General features: G+C 44.9%; 1 protein-coding gene across 1 annotated transcript in view; it reads right to left on the bottom strand.

The window, feature by feature from the left end:
- Window positions 1-1,217: 1,217 nt before the first annotated feature.
- GRIN2B (glutamate ionotropic receptor NMDA type subunit 2B) overlaps window positions 1,218-19,594 on the bottom strand; it is a 355,273-nt gene continuing 336,896 nt past the window's right edge. Inside the window, exons 9-12 of the mRNA XM_068970887.1 lie at window positions 11,538-11,698; window positions 9,555-9,742; window positions 6,566-6,804; window positions 1,218-3,113 (exon numbers count right to left, since the gene is read on the bottom strand). Of these exons, the coding sequence (XP_068826988.1) occupies window positions 1,218-3,113; window positions 6,566-6,804; window positions 9,555-9,742; window positions 11,538-11,698 (2,484 nt within the window). The remainder of the gene's footprint in view (window positions 3,114-6,565; window positions 6,805-9,554; window positions 9,743-11,537; window positions 11,699-19,594) is intronic.

Raw genomic sequence — 19,594 nt, 5'->3', positions numbered from 1 at the left:
CAGCCAGCTGAGGGTCTCAAAAGCTCAAATGAGCTTTGCCCACTATTCTGCCCTCAGTTATGTGCAAAAGAATCCTGGCTGCTTCTATTTCCTTTTAGCCTTCCTGGAAAGTTCTTGGCCAAGACTAGTTGAAAGTCCTGGCAACCATGAAGGAATTATTTTTGTATATGTTGCTCTTGTAGGAATGTTCACCCACATGTTTTGTCTAGGCCACAGAAACTTCTCGTCAAGAACTTCATTCTCCTTATTCAGGACGGGTGAAGGGGGAGAGAGAGCCATAATTCAGATAACATAGGACCATCTTTGTTTGTATACAAGCCAAAAAAAGCCTGTTGCTTAGGGATACTGAAGAAACAGCTTTATGGGGTCAAGGTTGCCTTCTACACAAATAGGCCTCTGACAACAGATGTGTATAGACAATAGGTGTGCAAGTGTATACAGACACACATGCACAGGCAGTCCCTCCTTCTTTGCCTCTAATGTGCCACGAAACACTGCTCTAATGTTCTTTTCATCATCTGTCAATGACTTTTCACTCCAGTTCACCATCATCATGGAATTGGAGAAAACTTTTTTTTTGGCTTATATATAAACACACAGGGCTTCCCACCCTCTGCTTGGCGCCTGATCCCCAAACACACCCATCTAAGCAACAAGAATTTAGCAAAAGCCTCTTTTCATTCACAGGCAGTACGCCGCTAATAGATCTTATGGGAATGCTTTTGCTTCCTCACCTACACATACAGATCAGTTCAGCAAGAGGTATCCTGCGTTCCCCGTGGCCTCCTCCTGCTTCTCCTTGGCTTCACTCCAACCGGGTGGCAAAGAGTCCTTCCACGCCAGCAGCAAGATCCCCTGTGGCCACTGCCTTCTCGGCTCTAGCCGAGCCAGCCCACTTATCCACTCTCCGGAACTGGGAACAACAGCCTACTGTATCCTCTTGCGGGAACTGGGAACGGGGACAGGATGGACAGACGGGAAGGAGGAGGAAGTAGGAAGAGGGTGCTGGAAAGGAGGCAGAAATGGTGCTGGTCACCAGGCTCACCCTCAGAAGGAATCAGAACTCCAGGATCTCAAAAATAAATGAAAACGACAAGAAAGGAGCAAATGGGAACCAAGTTCACCCCCTTACCCCCCGTTCGCCCTCCGTGACATGCGTGCCACACGCCCACAGCCAGACCCTCCCGGACGCACCTTCGGCCTCTCTCTTCCCTCACTCAGACATCAGACTCAATACTAGACAGTTTCTCATACACATGCCCATTGCTGGAGCCATTGAAAGCCCTGGGGTTTTTGTTGTTAGGCACACAGGGGTTGGACTGGTTCCCTATACAGATGTCTTTCTGGAAGCGGCCCGGCACAGCCCCGTGCAGGGCCGAGACCACAGGCTTGTTGCTCACAAGGGCCCGGAAGTCCGGCCTGGCCTTCGGCGCCCCAGCCACCGTGGGCTGCCTGAAGAAGTAGGATTTGCTGCCGTGGAGCAAGCACTGGTCGTCCCCGAAAGTGGGGATGAAAGGGTTCTGCGTGACCCGGTCGGGATAGAGAGACTTGCTGAGCATGTAGCCACCGCCGCCGCCGGGATTGCCGTGGTGGTGATGTCCCGTGGCCGGCGCCGCCGCCTTGCCATCGTTGCTGCCACTGAAAGCGCTCTCGCCTGCCGGCATCTCGAACATGTGCGCGTAGGGGCTGCCGTCCAGGAAGCGGCCCTTGTCCTTGAGGCTCACGCTGCGCGGGGCCAGGGCGGCCTCTTCTTTCTGCAGGTCCACGAACGTGTCGTAGGAGTGTTGGCGCCGCAGCTTGTTCCGGGGCTTCTTCTGCGCCTTGGAGTTGGTGGGGCTCTGCGGGTACTTAGACGCTGCGGACGTCACGGCCGCCACTGGGGCGGCCGGCTGATCCAACTCCTGCAGCGAGTTGTCCTCGCTGATGTCGTACAGGTTGCCGGCCTTCTTGCACGCCTCGCAGCGGATGCAGGCCGGCCTGCCCGAGTTCTGGCCAGCCACCACCGCCGTTGCTGCTGTCGTCGTCGAGTAGTTGTGCAGCTTGGATGGGCAGCTGCGGCAGAAGTTGCCCCCAGGGCGCTCCTCCCAGTCCATGTTGGTCAGGTTCTTCTCCCAGGGGGCCGGGACCCCGCCAACGACCCCCCCGCCGTGCTTGTCGCCCGTGCCGTGCTTAAGATGATGAGCTCGGTTGGTACAGGGCCCTCCGCCACCCACCGAGTCGCGCTTGAAATCCTCGCCACGCTCCTTGTAGAGGTCGGTCAGGTCCACGTGCTCCCAGTGCGGCGAGGTCTCCTTGGCACGGAACTGGTCCAGGTAGAAGTCCCGCAGCCCGTCCTTGTCCCGAAAGTAGCGCTTGTGGTCTGGGGAGCGGGGCGGCCGGCGGCGGTAGGCCAGCTCTATCTCGTCGAACTCGCGGCGGGACTTGGCTGAGGCTGGACGCTTCTTCAGGCTGTCCTTGTACTGCTGCTTCCGTCTCTTGGCCGCGTTGCCCTCGATGTTGCCGTAGGTGACCGTGTGGGTGGAGATGTCTGACACGTCGGAGCGGATCAGGTCGTCGTGGCCACCATAGCGGTCACTCTTGAACGAGAACTTGCCGTACAGATCGCCGAGCTGGCTGTGCTTGGACGAGGGAAGGCCAATGTCCAGGGGCTTCTTGCCCAGGGCCCGGGGCTGCGTGGTGAAGGGCGGGTTGTCACAGTCATAGAGCCCATCTATGGAGCTGGCGCTGCCGATGCTGTGGGGCCGGTGGTGGTGGTGGTAGTGGTCCTGGTAGACGTTGCTGTCCTTGAGCTGCAGGTTCCCGAAAGTCCTTTCCACCTCACTGATGTAGTCGCTGAACAGGTTCTCCTCGCAGGGCGGGTTGTTGTAGGACTTGCAGTCGGAGTGCGTGAAGCTGCGGCGGTGCTCGGAGATGTCATAGACAGACGACTCGCGGCGGATGAAGTCCAGGGCGCTCTGCGGTGAGCCATTCACACCCGACAGGTTGGCCATGTTCTTGGCCGTGCGCAGCAGACGCAGGATATTGGAGTGCGTGTTGTTCATGGTGGCGGTGGGGGAGTTCATTACAGATTGGCGCTCCTCAATGGCCACGCCGTGGATGCAGCTGTAGATACCCTGCAAAGAGGATGAGATGGGTTAGGTCTCTCGTGAGGCTGGAAGGGACCCTCAAGTGGATCCCTACCCCCGATAACTGCCTAAATGGTTGAGAAAAGTCCAGGAAAACATGAAAGAGGTGGTCTTGTAGACTCATAGAAACCTGTGTCTAGAAGCTTGCCTGCCTTGTGCTGTGCTGTGCGCTCCTTCAGTCATGTTTGACTCTTTGGGACCCCATGGACTGTAGCCTGCCAGGATCCTCTCTGTTTCATGGGATTTTCCAGGCAAGAACCCACTGGAGTGGGTTGCCACTTGCTTGCCGTATTCACCAGCATTTAGCAAGTCTCATCATGAACCCTAGGGCTTTCCAGGTGGGGCTAGTGGTAAAGACCCTACCTCCCACTGCAGGAGATGTAAGAGACAAAGGTTCCATCCTTGGGTCAGGAAGATTTCCCTGAAGGAGGAAATGGCAACCTACTGTAGTATTCCTGCTTGGAGAATCCCATGGACAAAGGAGCCTGGCAGGCTACTGTTCATAGAGTCACAAAGAGTCGGACATGACTGAAGCAACTTAGAATGTAGCATGCATCATAAGCTGGGGTCTGATAGATAGGCTTGGCTTTCCAAAAGGGGCCTCACTGCATACACCAAGTTATCTAAGCAAATGGACTGGAATCGCAAGACATGAGATTCATGCCTCACTCCGCCACTGATTTGTACTGATTTTTCTTTCTACACTGAGTTTTTGCTTCACAGAAATGAGGCCATGATATCAACTGATAGCAAACAACACTGTCAGCCTTCTGGAAATCAACAGCAATGCTTTACAGATGTTGGGGTTGTTCTGCCCTGGCTGGTCACCCCTGGCTGGCAGTAAAGACTGGGGAGCCCAGGCGCTCACAACTGCCACTCTTTACCAGCTCTGACAAATTTTGAGCAGCTTTTAGGATTTTGATCATCAGATCACAGCTGAGCAATTCTCTCCCTGAGCCAAGCATGAACCAAATTCAACAGGACAATTAGGCAGCTTTGAGGTCAAGGAAGGATATTTCTGCTGCTGTGCCTTACACCATGGGAGGGAGGACCTGGGACAGATATTAAGGACTAAATAGCAATCATGAATCCCCCTGCTGGAGTGGAGTAGTTTGGGAGGGGTATAGTGGGAGTTCGGGGTTGGTAGAGGCAAACTAGTATATATAACATGGATAAACAACAAGGTCCTACAGTATAGCACAGAACCATATTCAATATCCTGTAAACAGCCATAATGTGAAACAGATATGAAAAAGAATGTATATACATGTATAATTGAATCACTTTGCTGTACAGTGAAATTTTATATTGGAAATCAACTATACTTCAATAAAATGAATTTTAAAAGAATTCCCTTGTCGAATGCTCTCTTTTATTCTCTTTAGCTCCAGGTTTCTTCCTTCAAGTTTCTCACTCACTGTGATCATAAATAATAGTATCTTAACATTAGTATTGATTGAGAACTCCCTGTGTGCAGCTTCTTGTGTAGAGCCCTGTCTGAGAGAGGGAGAGGATTGGGCTCAAGTCTAAAGTCAGGCCAACCTCCTGCCAATCTCTAGTTCCCTGCCTTGAAAGGTGGACATATTTGGAACTTTTCCACCTGGCAAGGGAAAGTCTTTGCAGAAGAAGTTGATTGAACAGTGTCTTTAAAACAAGGGGGATTCATTTGGAAAGGGGCTGTCCCGATTGAGGGAGGAGGATGAGAGGAGAGAAGATTCAAAAGTAGAGTGGCAGCTAGATGGGAAAAAAGGATGGTTTGCATGAGATGAGCATCCCTGCCCTGGAGGCAGCCACAAGATAAGAGATCTACAAGAGAATTGGGAGATTAATATATATACACACACACACACACACAATAGGGGCTTCCCAGGTGGCACAGTGGTAAAGAATCTGCCTGCCAATACAGGAGATGGAAGAGATGTGGTTTCAATCCCTAGGTTGGAAAGATTCCCTGAGTAGGAAATGGCAACCCACTCCAGTGTGCTTGCCTGAAAAATCCCATGGATGAGGAGCCTGGCGAGCTATAGTCCATGGGGCTGCTAAGAGTCAGACATGACTGAGTGCAGAAGAGAAGATATATACACTACCATGTGTAAAGTAGCTAGTAGGAAGCTTCTGTTTGGCACAGGGAGCTCAGCTCTGTGCTCTGTGATGACCTAGAGGAGTGAGATAGGGGTGGGGATGGGAGGGAGGTCCAAGAGGGAGGGGATATATGTATACATACAGCTGATTCACTTCATTGTACAGCAGAAATTAACACAACACTGTAAAGCAATTATACTCCCTTTAAAAAAAAAATAGAGAGTTCCCCTGCTTTCTTCTCCTTTCTGACCCTTCTTGATTATGGCCAGGAGAAAATGCACTTATCCTCTTCAGAGCCATTGATTATGTTGAGGGGCGACAAATAGGATTTCTACTACAGGCTTCCTGTGCTGTGTCCAGCTCCCTGTCTGGGGTCTTGGGAAGTGCCACGAGGTGCAAAAAGGTGGCTTAGGGACCACAAGTCCCAGCCTCCTGCTTCCAGTTAACTGAATGGCCTGAAGCAGCTCACAGCCAGAGAGGACATTTTTCTCTAGAACTAAAATACTATAGGAAAATGATAAAAAGATGGGACAACTTAATGAGTACTCCATTTTCTTATATAACCCCATTAGAGACAAAGTTGGTTACATCTGAAGCCTAGACCTCTATTCTAAGAGGACATCTGAGTTCACTTATCGTGAATGAATCTCATAACTTTATTAAGAAAATCAAAAAGTCTGCTTTTTTAAGAAAAGAAAAGAAAAAAAAAACCTCTTCCCTGTGACCCTTTATTCATATTCAACACTGTGCTCCAAATCTCACTTTAGACTAGTCATGTAGAAAAGAACTAAATAAAGGACTTGAGTGGTACTCTTGCTCCAATTAAGGTAGTTTCTGGAATGCAAATTTCTTCACAGGTCAGGACTTATTTTTGAAAGTTCTGTTAAGCTCCTGAATGCTCCAAATGCATACATGGTTAAAATATAAAGCGGGATGGTGAAACGACCAATATACATTTGCATGTCAGAATAAGAGAGATATATGTCATGATTTATACAGAAATGTAATTTTTAAAAGGATTAAATGATTAATCCAGCCTAGGCAGAATTAACTAATAGTGATGACAGGCACCTGGGGAAAGGCCAAATGTTTCATTTTGATAGATCTGCCAGTTCTTTTTAAGAACCAAATGCCCAAACCCCACACAGAAAGCTATTTCTTGAAGGAAAAACAGCATCACCTGTTCTCTGAGCCACTTGAAATGATGTCATACTACCCCCTGGGGAAATGTACATGATGTGGCTTCTTGCTTTCACAGCCTCAGGCTGGAGTTAGTGCCCCTCTGGACTCTTTGCTTTGCATGGCGCTAGGCTAAGCTTCCTCTCCCAAGTTCCAGGCACCTAAATCAAACCACTTACTCTGCTGATGGAGAAGACCATGCCGGGCTTGCCAGAACAGACACCCATAAAGCAGTGCCGGAACTGCCAATAGAAGAGGTGTTCACAGATGAAGGTGATGAGGCTGAGAGCCATGGCGGCCCCCAGCATGTAGAAGACGCCCGCCATGTTGTCGATGTCCAGCTGGCTACTCATGACCTCGTTCTTCTCATTGTGGCAGATGCCTGTGAGCCACAGAGCTTCCAGCTCCTCCATCTCCCCTGGGGGCCGGGCAGGACGGAGAGAAGAGACGGGGAGAGAGGGTGTTGGAAAAAGAGGAAAACATGAGAGAGAGGGAAAGAGACATAAAGAAAATCAAGAGAGAAAGTTAGTAATGTTATCAATACTGTTAAACTTATCAAGTTATTCAACAAGCGGTCAATGAAAACACAATGTGGGTACCAGAGGTGATACAGAGATAGAAGACATTACCTCTGTGCCCTGTATGAATGTATGAAAGTTTTAGTTGCTTAGACTCTTTGAGACCCCGTGGACTGTAGCTCCTCTGTCCATGGAATTCTCCAAGTAAGAATACTGGAGTGGGCAGCCATACCCTCCTTCAGGGGATCTTCCCGACCCAGGGACAGAACCTAGGCGTCCTACATAGCAGGAAGATCCTTTACCGTCTGAGCCAGGTAAGCCTTAGCTACCCAGTGTAAATTGGTATAAAAACAATCAGTATGACAAGCTGTATGTAAGTATAGAAGCTTCCTGAATTAGTCAGCGTAATTTTGTAGATACGGTGGCCAGTGGGTTTTCATGAGGAAGGTAGGATTTGGAGGTGGGCATGGGGAATGGGTGAATTTTTATTGATATTTTACTAAAAGACACTCCAGGCAGCAGAGAGAGCATGATCAAGGGGAGGAAGGAGAAAAACACAAGTCGTATTTGGGAAAGGCTGGCAGAACAATTCAAATACAATAACGGTAAAATAAGCTGAATACAAAAGGTTGATGGAAGATTGCTGAGCACCTGAGTATCAGACTAAGCACTTTGCACGGGTTTTATTTTTTTTTTGTAGACAGTGAGGAACAACATAATGGAAGAAGCGATTCAGAAAATTGCTCTCACGAAATGTGCAAAGCAGATCGAGTTGGGGGAGGAGAGACAGAGACAAATCGGTGGAGAGATTGATTGATTCCCTAGAGGCCCTCAGACTTCCTGATCTCTTGTTGAAAACATAAATATTCACAGGAAAAGGGAGGAAGCTGGAATAAAATGAGACCACCAAATTCGGACCTGCCTCCTTTTAATGCCGCTTAGAGAAGTTTTGATTAATTCAAGTCATGCCAGGTTACAACAACCTTGATCCACTTCAGTGGATACTAGGAACTAGAAAGGTAGAAAGTGTAGGCAAGAGAAAAATAAAAGAAACCATGAGCCTGAGAATGCATGTAACTCTAGAGAAGCAAAAATCTGAACATCTCATGAAGAAAATTGCCAGATTTGGCTTAAAACGTGAAATCTGTTTGCATAGTCTGACTGGAGCTCTGGTGTGTGTGTGTTAGTCGCTCAGTCGTGTCCATCTTTTTGTGACCCCATGGACTGTAGCTCGTCAAGTTCCTCTGTTCATGGAATTCTCCAGGCAAGAATAATGGAGTGGGTTACCATTCCCTTCTTCAGGAGACCTTTCCAACCCAAGGACTGAACCTGGGTCCACCACGTTGCAGGCAGAGTCTTTACCGTCTGAGCCCCGGGGAAGCCCAGGAATCTCCGGTAACTTTTGCAAATCGTCTCTACTGCTGCTCTTCACTTATTGCCTTGAAGTGACAGCTACATCACCGTGACAGAAGCTCTTACACTAAAATAGCTTGGAACATTCCACCTAGAACCCCATCCTCTTTCCAGCATTCATCAAATCACTTTTTGCTCATTTCTTGGATCAAACTTGGATGATTTTCCTAACTGAACAACTGACCCCACCTGGAGTCTACCAATCCAGCTATGTTGTCTTCTCCCTACCAGCAAAGATTCAGCAGACACAACGGGGGAACTGCTGAGTTGATGGCCTGTGGGGCCAAGTACAGTCAGGCTGCTCGTTGTAACAAGATTAGCTTCTGTGAGACTAACAGGAGAAGGAGGTCCTTTAGACAATAAAGTGAAGCAGGATGTGGAAGGTGTGAGCAAAATAAAAATAGGAGATTAGGTTTTCTCAGAGCAAGTTGTCTCTTCTAGGAATCACTCTGGCGAGTGAGTACCTTCCAGTGTCTGTCTCTGAGGACCTGGCCCTGCTTCCTATCTCTTCCACCGAGAGAGGCAAAACAGGAGAGGGAAGGATGAGCAAATGGTCATGAATGGATTTCTTTGCCATTTCTCTGGGACCAGAGAGAGGAGATAAAGGTCTGTATAGTCAAAGCTACAGTTTTTCCAGTAGTCATATATGGATGCGAGAGCTGGACCCTAAAGAAGGCTGAGTGCTGAAGAATTGATGTTTCTGAATTATGGTGTTGGAGAAGACTCTTGAGAGACCCTTGGACTGCAAGGAGATCAAACCAGTCAATCCTAAAGGAAATCAACACTGAATAATCATTGGAAGGACTGATACTGAAGCTCCAATACTTTGGCCACCTGATGTGAATAACTTACTCATTAGAAAAGACCCTGATGCTGGGAAAGACTGAAGGCAGGAGGAGAAGTGGGCAATAGAGGATGAGATGGTTGGATGGCATCCATCACTGACTCAATGGACATGAGTTTCAGCAAAACTCCGGGAGATAGTGAAGGACAAGGAAGCCTGGTGCACTGCAGTCCATGGGGTTGTAACAAGTTGGACATGACTAAGCCACTGAACAATAACAACAACCTCATTACGAAGCTTTAGAAAACTAACATAGACCGCCCAATGTCCTAGCATACTATGAAATGCTTAATGGAAATGCAGAGGTTAGAGGGACAGGGAAGGAAGAAGGGTGATGTTTTGGACTGGCCGTAGGAAGAGGCCAAGTAGACACTTTCCCTTTCTTTAACTCACCATCTCCGAAGAGCTGCAGGATAGCAAGGTCCACCTGGCGCTTCCATCCAGAGTCTTTTTGGATGGCAATGCCATAACCAGTGGAGGCAAAGACCTTCCCGCTGCCAATGGTCACCAGCTTGCAGCCCTCATCTCTACCGGCCATGTAGTTCAGCACGGCTGCATCATAGATGAAGGCATCCAGTTTCCTGTGCAAGAAAGGAGCAAACAAACCAAGTCCAGTGGAGGAATTCAAGTCCAAAACTACCTATGGGGCCATTAAGAGGAAGAAGTAGGACTCCAGCAGACTATGGGGAGAATTGGTTCAAAGCAGGACTCAAGGTGGAACTCGGCCAGAAGCTAAAGCCTAACTCCCAGGTGGTTCTTTGTATGATTTCAGATTGAAAGGAGGAGTTTTTTTTCCCTCCTGTTGGGAATGATGAGAATGCAAGTTGGGCCTGGAGCCAACTCATAAGCTGTGTCTGAAAAGGAGAAGGAGTAAAAAGGAATCAATAAAAATAATAACAGAAATAATGAAAAGGAACCATCACAATGATAGCAACAAATAGCATGGGTTAGACTTACGTAACATTTTTCATTTCTCAGTTCATTACAGTCCAGAGTGGGGATAAGTGTAGGTGGACGAGGAGTACTGGATGGGCAATGCTATTTTGGCGGTCAGAAAGGTTTTAGTATTTTGTTTTGTAGCACAAGGAGAGGAGAGTGTTGCTGGGGGTGGTGGCATTATAGGCTCAGGTCAACAGTGAATGTGTGAAGCCACGGCCAATGCAACATACAGGAGAATTCAGATGTCTCATGTTCCCAAACATATGAGAATCTCATTGTATGTACAGTGCTTTGCAAGGAGAAGTAGGCAGGGAGTGGGGAAAGGCTAGGGGCAAGTTCAGGAAGGTACAGGTCCATATTTAAACACAATAAATGGAGAAAAAATTCAGATATATTCATATAGGTAATACAGAGGTTTGCAAGAAAGAAAGGCAGGCATCATGACCTGCACTGTTCAAGTGCAGTTCAGTTAGCTTTACCCCTCCTTAAGAAAAAAGAAGCCTTTTCTGGCATGACAAAAAACAGAACATTTTTTCCAAAGGTCCATGAGTATCCTTTAGAAGGGTGTCTATCAGAAAGTCAAAGCTCTGAAGGGCTTGAGAACTGTGATTGCACCAGGGGCCAGACAACCCAGAGTCATCTGTCCCCCAAACTCAGATCCCACCTTCTGAAATCTGCTATGACTTTATAACGATAAGACAGAGTCTAACAGTATTTAAGTAAACATGCCTCTGGGAGGCTCATTCCCAACAGGAGCCACCAGAAGGCCTAAAGGCTGTCAGTCATCCTACAACACAGGAAATCAGCTATGAGACCTAAACTCCAACAACTCTCAGGCTCAACTGTCTGTCTTATTCCACAGCTGTGGCTTCTGAGGGAAGGAACCGCCATGGCTGAGATTATGTAAGCCAACATATTTGCAGTTCGTGAGTTCTTTTGAATGAACAATCCACTCTAGATTATAGAGCTGGATCAAAGAGTGCCAATTTTGTTGGAATTGGAGATCAGTTAACATATTCTTACTGTTTGTTATCTAAAAGCTTTCACCCTTTTCATTGTTTCTTTCTCCCTTGTCCATAAGACACCAAAATCAATTTCACTTTTAGGTCAGCAGGTCTTTATTTTGTGTGTAACACATGAACTTTAGCCTTGACTCTCCTGTTTGACTTTTATATCTATTACATTCTTATTTCACTGTGACATTCATGCAAGTAAGTAAAAATTGTTGAAAATATATATAAGTGAATAATACCAGTGGAATCTCCATACACTGATCTGAATTATACCATCAATTTAACTTGGAGACCCACAAAGTGCAAATGCAGTCTTCTTTGCTTGAACTTGGTATGGCACACAAACACGGTGCATCTTATTCCATGGATGTTTAAGAAATGTGAGCAACACAGCAAAGATTCTGAGCTTGGAAGCAGTTCTTACCCTGTTTTCAGGGAGAGCAGTGCATCATCGACACCTCTCTGGTTAAACTTCCCCATGTAGGCATGCATTTCTGCATAGTTATTGCGAATATTCCTCTCCGTGCTGCCATTGGGCACAGTGCCAAAGCGGAAAGGGGGTGAGAAGTCATTAGGTCTCTGGAACTAAAAAGAGAGTTAAAGAGAGACAGAGAAGATGAATGCTTCAGAAAATGTGGAGAGATATTAAGTTAACATTTGTGGATTTATCATGGAAGGGACCAATGAGAGTTCACCAAACATTAGCCCTTGCTCAGGAGTAGCAATTGCTATCTGAAAGTGAACTTCAATTCAACTCAATTTAATCCATATTGTTGAGAGCTTTCTAAATGCCCACCCCTGACTTGAATCTGTCACTCTCGTCTGCCCTGTGTATGCACACTGCACAAAACCAGGGATGATGGGAATGAGCTATTAGCTTAACTGCAGTGGGCTAGTTGCCTTTACTTCTGAAAATTGTGTAAAATCTGCTTCCAGGCCCCATCGTTGGACTATTAAGGCTCTAGGATGTAAGGCAAGCTACATCATACTCCTGAAAATCACTTGTTGGGTAGCAAATATGTTTTGCTAAGAAATTCTCTCTTTACTTTCCTTGATGCTTTAAAAGCCCATATGTATCCTACATGAGTTGTAGGATAGATTGTAAAAGCAAATGCAATTTTAATTATGTTCCCTCTTGTGTTTAAGAACTGAGAGTGGATTGCCAGGGCATAGCATAATAAAGGGAAATCTCTTGAATGTTCACCCCTATGACATCAGCTTTGTTTCTGGCTATTGCCCTGCAGTAATCAGTCTTTATGTTGCTTCCTGAATGCACAATTCGTGCATTTGTATCTTCATGGCCTCCGAGACTCTGTTCCCTCAGCATGATCTCACCTTTCTCCCTGAGCCAATTCATGTCCTTCACCTCATTCATGTAACTCAGAGCAATTTCTTCAGGACACTTTCTATGAGTTCCTTCTTCCATCAGGTTTACCCAAGAGTGAGTCATCGGTACTTGGTGTTCTTGGTCTAGATTCTTGTAATTAATACTACAAATTCATTTACTTTCTAAATAAGCTGACCAAGTTCTGAGAGCTCGTCTCTGAGGTAGTCAGGAAGCTCTAGATTGAGACAGATATGGATTGAAGACCAGCTCTGAGTGTGTGTTAGTTGCTCAGTCGTGTCCAAGTCTGTGATCTCATGGACTGTAGCCTGCCAGCCTTCTCTGTCCATGGGGTTTCCTAGGCAAAAATACTGGGGTGGTTTGCTAGTTCCTTCTCCAGGGGATCTTCCTGACCCAGGGACTGAATCCAGGTCTCCTACATTGCAGGCAGATTCTTTACCATCTGAGCCACCAAGGCAAGTAACAGGAGCTCTCTGTGTATCATTTCCTCATATATAATAAAAAGACAGTACTGTCTACTTTTCAAGATTGTTGTGTGTATTAAATGATACAATGCATTGGAAGTACATGACACGGCATCTTGCACACAGTAAGTGCTCAATAAAGACTTCTTATATCAGTTTAAATTCATACCTACATTTTACATTCTCTAGGAAACTTCATACTCTCCAAGTTTCTCATTCTATTAGAACAGCAATGATCAGCTAGAGTATGACTGGAGTTCACAGTCATATATACTGTGGCCTGGTATAGGAAAGCCAATGTAGATATTTAAAGTCCAGTTGCTTTCACCATTAAGTGAAGTGCAGTGAAAGTCACTCAGTCGTGTCCAACTCTTTGCGACCCCATGGACTGTAGCCTGCCAGGCTCCTCTGTCCATGAAATTTTCTAGACAAGAATACTGGAGTGGGTTGCCATTTCTAAGTGAAGATATCTTAAAAATCTTTGAAGATACCTTTAAAAGTCTAACTTAGGAGTTCTCTGAAGCTCTGGAGCTGTCTGGGCTTACAACCATTCTCCTTTATCCTTGCCTTGACCTGAGACACTTATAGCTTCTTAGAATATGGGGATTTCATGGGCCACTAAATGTCACAGCACCAGTAACCATAAATGCCATCTTCATTGCTTAGAGTTGGCTGTAGTTAAAAGTAAGGTCATGCAGGGGGGTTAGGTAATCTGAGATGCATCAAAAAATCTCTACTTTCTGACTTACCACAGAGCTTTTTGCCATTAAGAGTTTTTGTTTAATTATTTTTTAAGGGGTTGTGATTTTTAAGAAAATAAAGATACTACAAAAGAGTCAAAGAATTTTAGAGTTGTATGAACCACTCAAGGTTAACTAGTCTAAACTTTAATTTTACAAATGAAGACAGAGGCCCAAAGAGGATGAGTTATCTGCTCAATGTCATACTACAGCAGTGATGGCTAACATTATCAGAAATCAACTGCCTTAATTAATAGTACTTCTTATGGTTCCCAGCAGATAACAAGTTTAAAGTAAATACGAATATGCTTTATTGGAAGAGACAGAATGCTATGCATAGAACTGCCAGTTGTAACACTTCAGATATTTGAAAGATAGTGTCCCCCAGTCAAAAGTAGAGTATTCATAGATACCATGGCAGGCAGCAATATAACCAAATGTGCTCTCTTTAATCAGTAATTTCCCATTTTGTTAGGACAGTGAGAACTGATGCTTACAATGACCGAGATACTCTAGGGTCTAAAGTATTTTCTGAAACATCAATGAAAGTTGAAATCATGTCCAGTACAGTGTTGGTATAAATTTTTACATTCTAGTTTTTTGAAAATCGGTAGTCAATATAAGATAGATATAATAATTATTTTTAAATTAAAAATATTTTTATTGAAGTAGAGTTGATTTACAGTGTTAACTTCTGCTTTGCAACAAGGTGATTCAGTTATACATGCATGCTAAGTCAGTTCAGTTGTGTCTGACTGTTTGCAGGCCTATGGACTGTAGCCCACCAGGTTCCTCTGTCCATGGGATTCTCCAGGCAAGAATACTGGAGGGGGTAGCCATCTTCTCCTCAAGGGGTTCTTCCTGACTCAGGAATCAAACCTAGTCTCGTGTCTCCTGCATTGGCAGGCAGGTTCTTTAACACCAGTGCAACTTGGGAAGCCCATTCATTATATATATATCCATTTTCATGATGGTTTATCACAGGATATTGAATGTAGTACCCTGTGCTATACAGTAGGACCTTATTTTTCTATTATTGTCCATATAACAGTTTTCATTTGCTAATCCCAAACACTTAATTCTTTCCTTCCCCACCGAGCCCTTCCCCTTGGGAACCACAAATCTGCTCTCTATAGATATGACAATTTTTGATTAACCAAATCAAATGGAATGTGATATCCAGAAGGCCTCATGTCCCAATAAAGCTAGATTATGGAAGTTTTCTGGGCTACTCTTTATTAACTTTGATTTCTAAATTATCTTTAGACTTCTAGATGCTGTTTTATATCTTTCAATACTTAAAAACTAAAGAAATAATGGAGAAACTGGAATATCCAAGATGATTTTGAAAAAGGAGGACAAAATTGAAAGACTCATACTACCTGACTTTGAGACTTACAAAGCTGTAGTCATCATGACAGTGGGACATTAACACAGAGAGAGTAACGAGATCATGAGAACAGAGTGCCCACAAGAGATCAACATACATGGTACAAAGGCAATTCAGTAAAGATACAACAGTCTTTAACTAATGGTATTGGAACTCTATATGTAAAAAAGAGAACTTCATTCCACATCTCACAAGATATAGGAAATTCTCACATGCTAGTAAAGTAATGCTCAAAATTCTCCAAGCCAGGCTTCAGCAATATGTGAACCGTGAACTTCCTGATGTTCAAGCTGGTTTTAGAAAAAGCAGAGGAACCAGAGATCAAATTGCCAACATCCGCTGGATCATGGAAAAAGCAAGAGAGTTCCAGAAAAACATATATTTCTGCTTTATTGACTATGCCAAAGCCTTTGATTGTGTGGATCACAATAAACTGTGGGAAATTCTGAGAGAGATGGGAATACCAGACCACCTAACCTGCCTCTTGAGAAATCTGTATGCAGGCCAGGAAGCAACAGTTAGAACTGGACATGGAACAACAGACTGGTTCCAAATAGGAAAAGGAGTACATCAAGGCTGTATATTGTCACCCTGCTTATTTAACTTATATGCAGAGTACATCATGAGAAATGCTGGACTGGAAGAAACACACGCTGGAATCCAGATTGCTGGGAGAAATATCAATAACCTCTGATATGCAGATGACAGCACTCTTATAGCAGAAAGTGAAGAAGAACTAAAAAGCCTCTTGATGAAAGTGAAAGAGGAGAGTGAAAAGGTTGGCTTAAAGCTCAACGTTGAGAAAACAAAGATCATGGCATCTGGTCCCATCACTTCATGGCAAATAGATGGGGAAACAGTGGAAACAGTGTCAAACTTTACTTTTTTGGGCTCCAAAATCACTGCAGATGGTGATTGCAGCCATGAAATTAAAAGATGCTTACTCCTTGCAAGAAAAGCCATGACCAACCTAGATAACATACTGAAAAGCAGAGACATTACTTTGCCAACAAAGGTCCGTCTAGTCAAGGCTATGGTTTTTCCAGTAGTCATGTATAGATGTGAGAGTTGGACTGTGAAGAAGGCTGAGCACCGAAGAATTGATGCTTTTGAACTGTGGTGTTGGAGAAGACTCTTGAGAGTCCCTTGGACTGCAAGGAGATCCAACCAGTCCATTCTGAAGGAGATCAGCCCTGGGATTTCTTTGGAAGGAATGATGCTAAAGCTGAAACTCCAGTACTTTGGCCACCTCATGTGAAGAGTTGACTCATTGGAAAAGACCCTGATGCTGGGAGGGATTGGGGGCAGGAGGAGAAGGGGACGACAGAGGATGAGATGGCTAGATGGCATCACTGACTTGATGGACGTGAGTCTGAGTGAACCCTGGGAGTTGGTGATGGACAGGGAGGCCTGGCGTGCTGCAATTCATGGGGTCGCAAAGAGTCGGACATGACTGAGCGACTGAACTGAACTGGATCAATGTACCTAAATACAACTCCTAAAACTATAATACGTCCAGAAGAAAATATTAGAGAAAGGCTTTGTCACCTTGAATTAGACAAAGATTTCTTAGATGTGACACCAAAAGTATAATCCAATATCAAAAACAACTAAGTTGGACTTCGTAAAAATGAAGAACTCTTTGAAAGGTACCGTTAAGATCACAGAAAGACAAGCCACCAGCGAGATAAAATTCTCTAAAAACAGTTTAAAACTATTAAGGATATAAAGGAGTATATAACAACAGTGCAAGACTCTTGTATGGTGACAGCATCTTCTGTAAGAAAACAGTCAGAAATTGCCAACACAAGAAGAATGGGAGGCACAGGCCTATGGAAAGCATTGGTCTTGAAGGCAGACAATTTGGATTTGAATTCCAGTTCTTTGACCAACTGTATGAACATGGGCTAGTTCTTTAACTTCATGGAGCCCTATTTTCCTGGAAGTATTTTTTTTTAATTACGATTACGATAATATCTAGGATCACTTAACACAATATCTGGCACATGGCGAATTCTCAAAACTATTAACTGCTTCCAAGAGGGTGAGGTTCTCATACCTAAAACTGTCCCATGTTACATTATGTCCCCTAAGATGGAAAACTCCTGTTTCCTAATTTGTTCCTTAAACTTGGCCAGTCTGGGGACCAAACGGGTGAGTGTATCATCCCAGAATCAGCCAGAGCGGAAGCAGAAGTAAGCCGGCCTTTTCCTCTGAAAAATTCTTGTCCCAGATTGGTGAAATTTAAATAAAACCTATATTTTAAAAACACTGTCACTGGGACTTGAATTTCACTAAAATTAATGGCCATGGAGAACTTTATTTTCAGTAAGGAAGAAGGAAAAGGAAGGATCTTCCAAATACCACCTGATGTTTCCAATAAATGCCCGATAATAAAACTTACTCCAAGCTGTGAGGTGTTCTACGGCGTTTGTTTAACCTGAACGGCAGTCAGTGCTCCCTGCGGTTTGGGGAAGGAGTAAGACTTAGTACTGTCCAGAACCAGGGGTCTTAAAATCCATGGAACAGGGAGGACTCTGAGAAAATTTTTTTTTTTAATTAAAGACCCCCAATACACCAAGGAAACCAGCATCGAATTAAAAAGCTTGGTCTGATTTTGAAACAGGGAATTTTATATAGTTATTCCTTATTAGTCACCTTTGGCTATTACAGAGCTTTCTTGAACTTGGAATGTTTCTCTAGATTATAAAAATATGTGCTTAGTTGCTCAGTTGTATCTGACTCTTTGTGATCCTATGAACTCTAGCCCACCAGGCTCTTGGTCCATGGAATTCTCCTGGCAAGAATACTGGAGTGGGTTGCCATTTCCTCCACCAGGGGATCTTCCTGACCCAGGGATCGAACTCGGGTCTCCTGTGTCTGGTGCATTGCAGGTAGATTCTTTACCTGCTGAGCCACCAGGAGACACCAAAAAAACATAAAAACAAAAACACAGAAATGAAGAAATGTTGGGGATCAGTCTCATTTCACAGATGAGAAAACTGAGGCTCTGAAGAAACCAAGGAGTTGTTCCAGGCCACAGAGTGAAATAGGAGGACCAGCTTATAGGGCTTGACCCTTGAGCTGAGTCCTCCAACCGCGGCTCAAACACCAGCTGCCAGGTCCTACCTTTGCTCACCGGCAAGGGACTCTATGCATGTGTATGTGGGGCCACTTGGTGAGGGCACCTTTCCCTTCCTGGAATATCAGATGCCAACTCCCTCTCAGGGTTCAACCCAGGGAGTCCAGCCATAATTGTAAGCAGGCTCTCACCCAAGGGCAGGAAGGTGCCAGAATGTTAAGGGACCTGTAATCTCACTTGATCCTCCTGGAGAGCAGCTGGGAATCAGAATTCAGCCATCTGAGAGGCTCAGATGATTATCTGAGCCCTCACATTAATGACCTCAAAGTGAGTGAATCTTGGCTATCAGGGAGGGGAAAGGTGTGGAGGCAAGAAAAAGGCTCCACCCCAACCCAGAGATGAGGGGAGTTGGGGGCCCTGGAGTGGTACTGGCTAATCCCTCCCATTAGAGAGGCCCTTCTGCACCCTTCAGAGAGAAAGGGAAAAGGCAAGATGTCAAGGAAGTGGCATCATCAACTCAATAGACATGAGTTTGCACAAACTCCAGGAGATAGCGAAGGTGAAGGAAGCCTGGTGTGTTGCAGTCCCTGGAGTTGCAAAGAGTTGGGCATGACTGAGTGACCGAACAACAACAAGGGAGTGGAGATCTGGTCCATTTTGCTTGTTTATTAAATACATGAACTGATTTTACTATGTATACAGCATTATTAATTTGTTCATAGCAGCTACTGATACTCAACACCTATGTATGTGCTGAGAATAACTCTCTCAACTCTTTTAATGATAACAGTTTAAATGCCTCCATTTATTTGAGAAATATATATTCTGAGCATCTAATAGTGCAGAGCCTGTATTTATGAGGATTCAAAGATGAAAACTTCAGACTCTTGTTTTCAGGAAGTTTACATACCAGAGAGGGATGTAAACATTCATTCAGTTTTTCATTCCTTTACCTTTTCATTCATTCATCATTTCATTCTTATAGACATTCAGCACATATTTACAGTATCTATCACCATATTCTGGGTGCTGGGGATGCAATGTGACAGGAGAGGAAGAACCTGCCTTCAAGGAGTTCATACTGTAAACAAAGGGGACAGATAATAAACCTTTTTTTTTTTTTTTTTAATGTAGTGGACTGGGGACTTTGTGGTGGCCCAGTGGTTAAGAATCTGCCTGCCAATGCAGGGGACACAGGTTTGATTCCTGACCTTAGAAGATCTCACGTGCCCCAGGGCAGCTAGGCCCTTGCTCTGTAACTACTGAAGCACGAATGCCCCACAGCCAGTGCTCTGCAACAAGAGACACCACTGCAAGGCGAGCAGCACCCACTCACTGCAACTTGAGAAAGCCTACATGCAGCAATGTAGACCCAGTGCAGCCCCAAATAAAATAAACTATAATGTGTAGTTGACTAATACACAGCCACAGATTCTTTTCCAGTCCTTGTATAAGAAATG

Source organism: Capricornis sumatraensis, chromosome 4 (assembly GCF_032405125.1).
Source record: "Capricornis sumatraensis isolate serow.1 chromosome 4, serow.2, whole genome shotgun sequence".
Lineage (NCBI taxonomy): Eukaryota > Metazoa > Chordata > Mammalia > Artiodactyla > Bovidae > Capricornis > Capricornis sumatraensis.
Note: the sequence above shows the minus strand (reverse complement) of the source record. Positions and strands in the feature narration are given on the sequence as shown.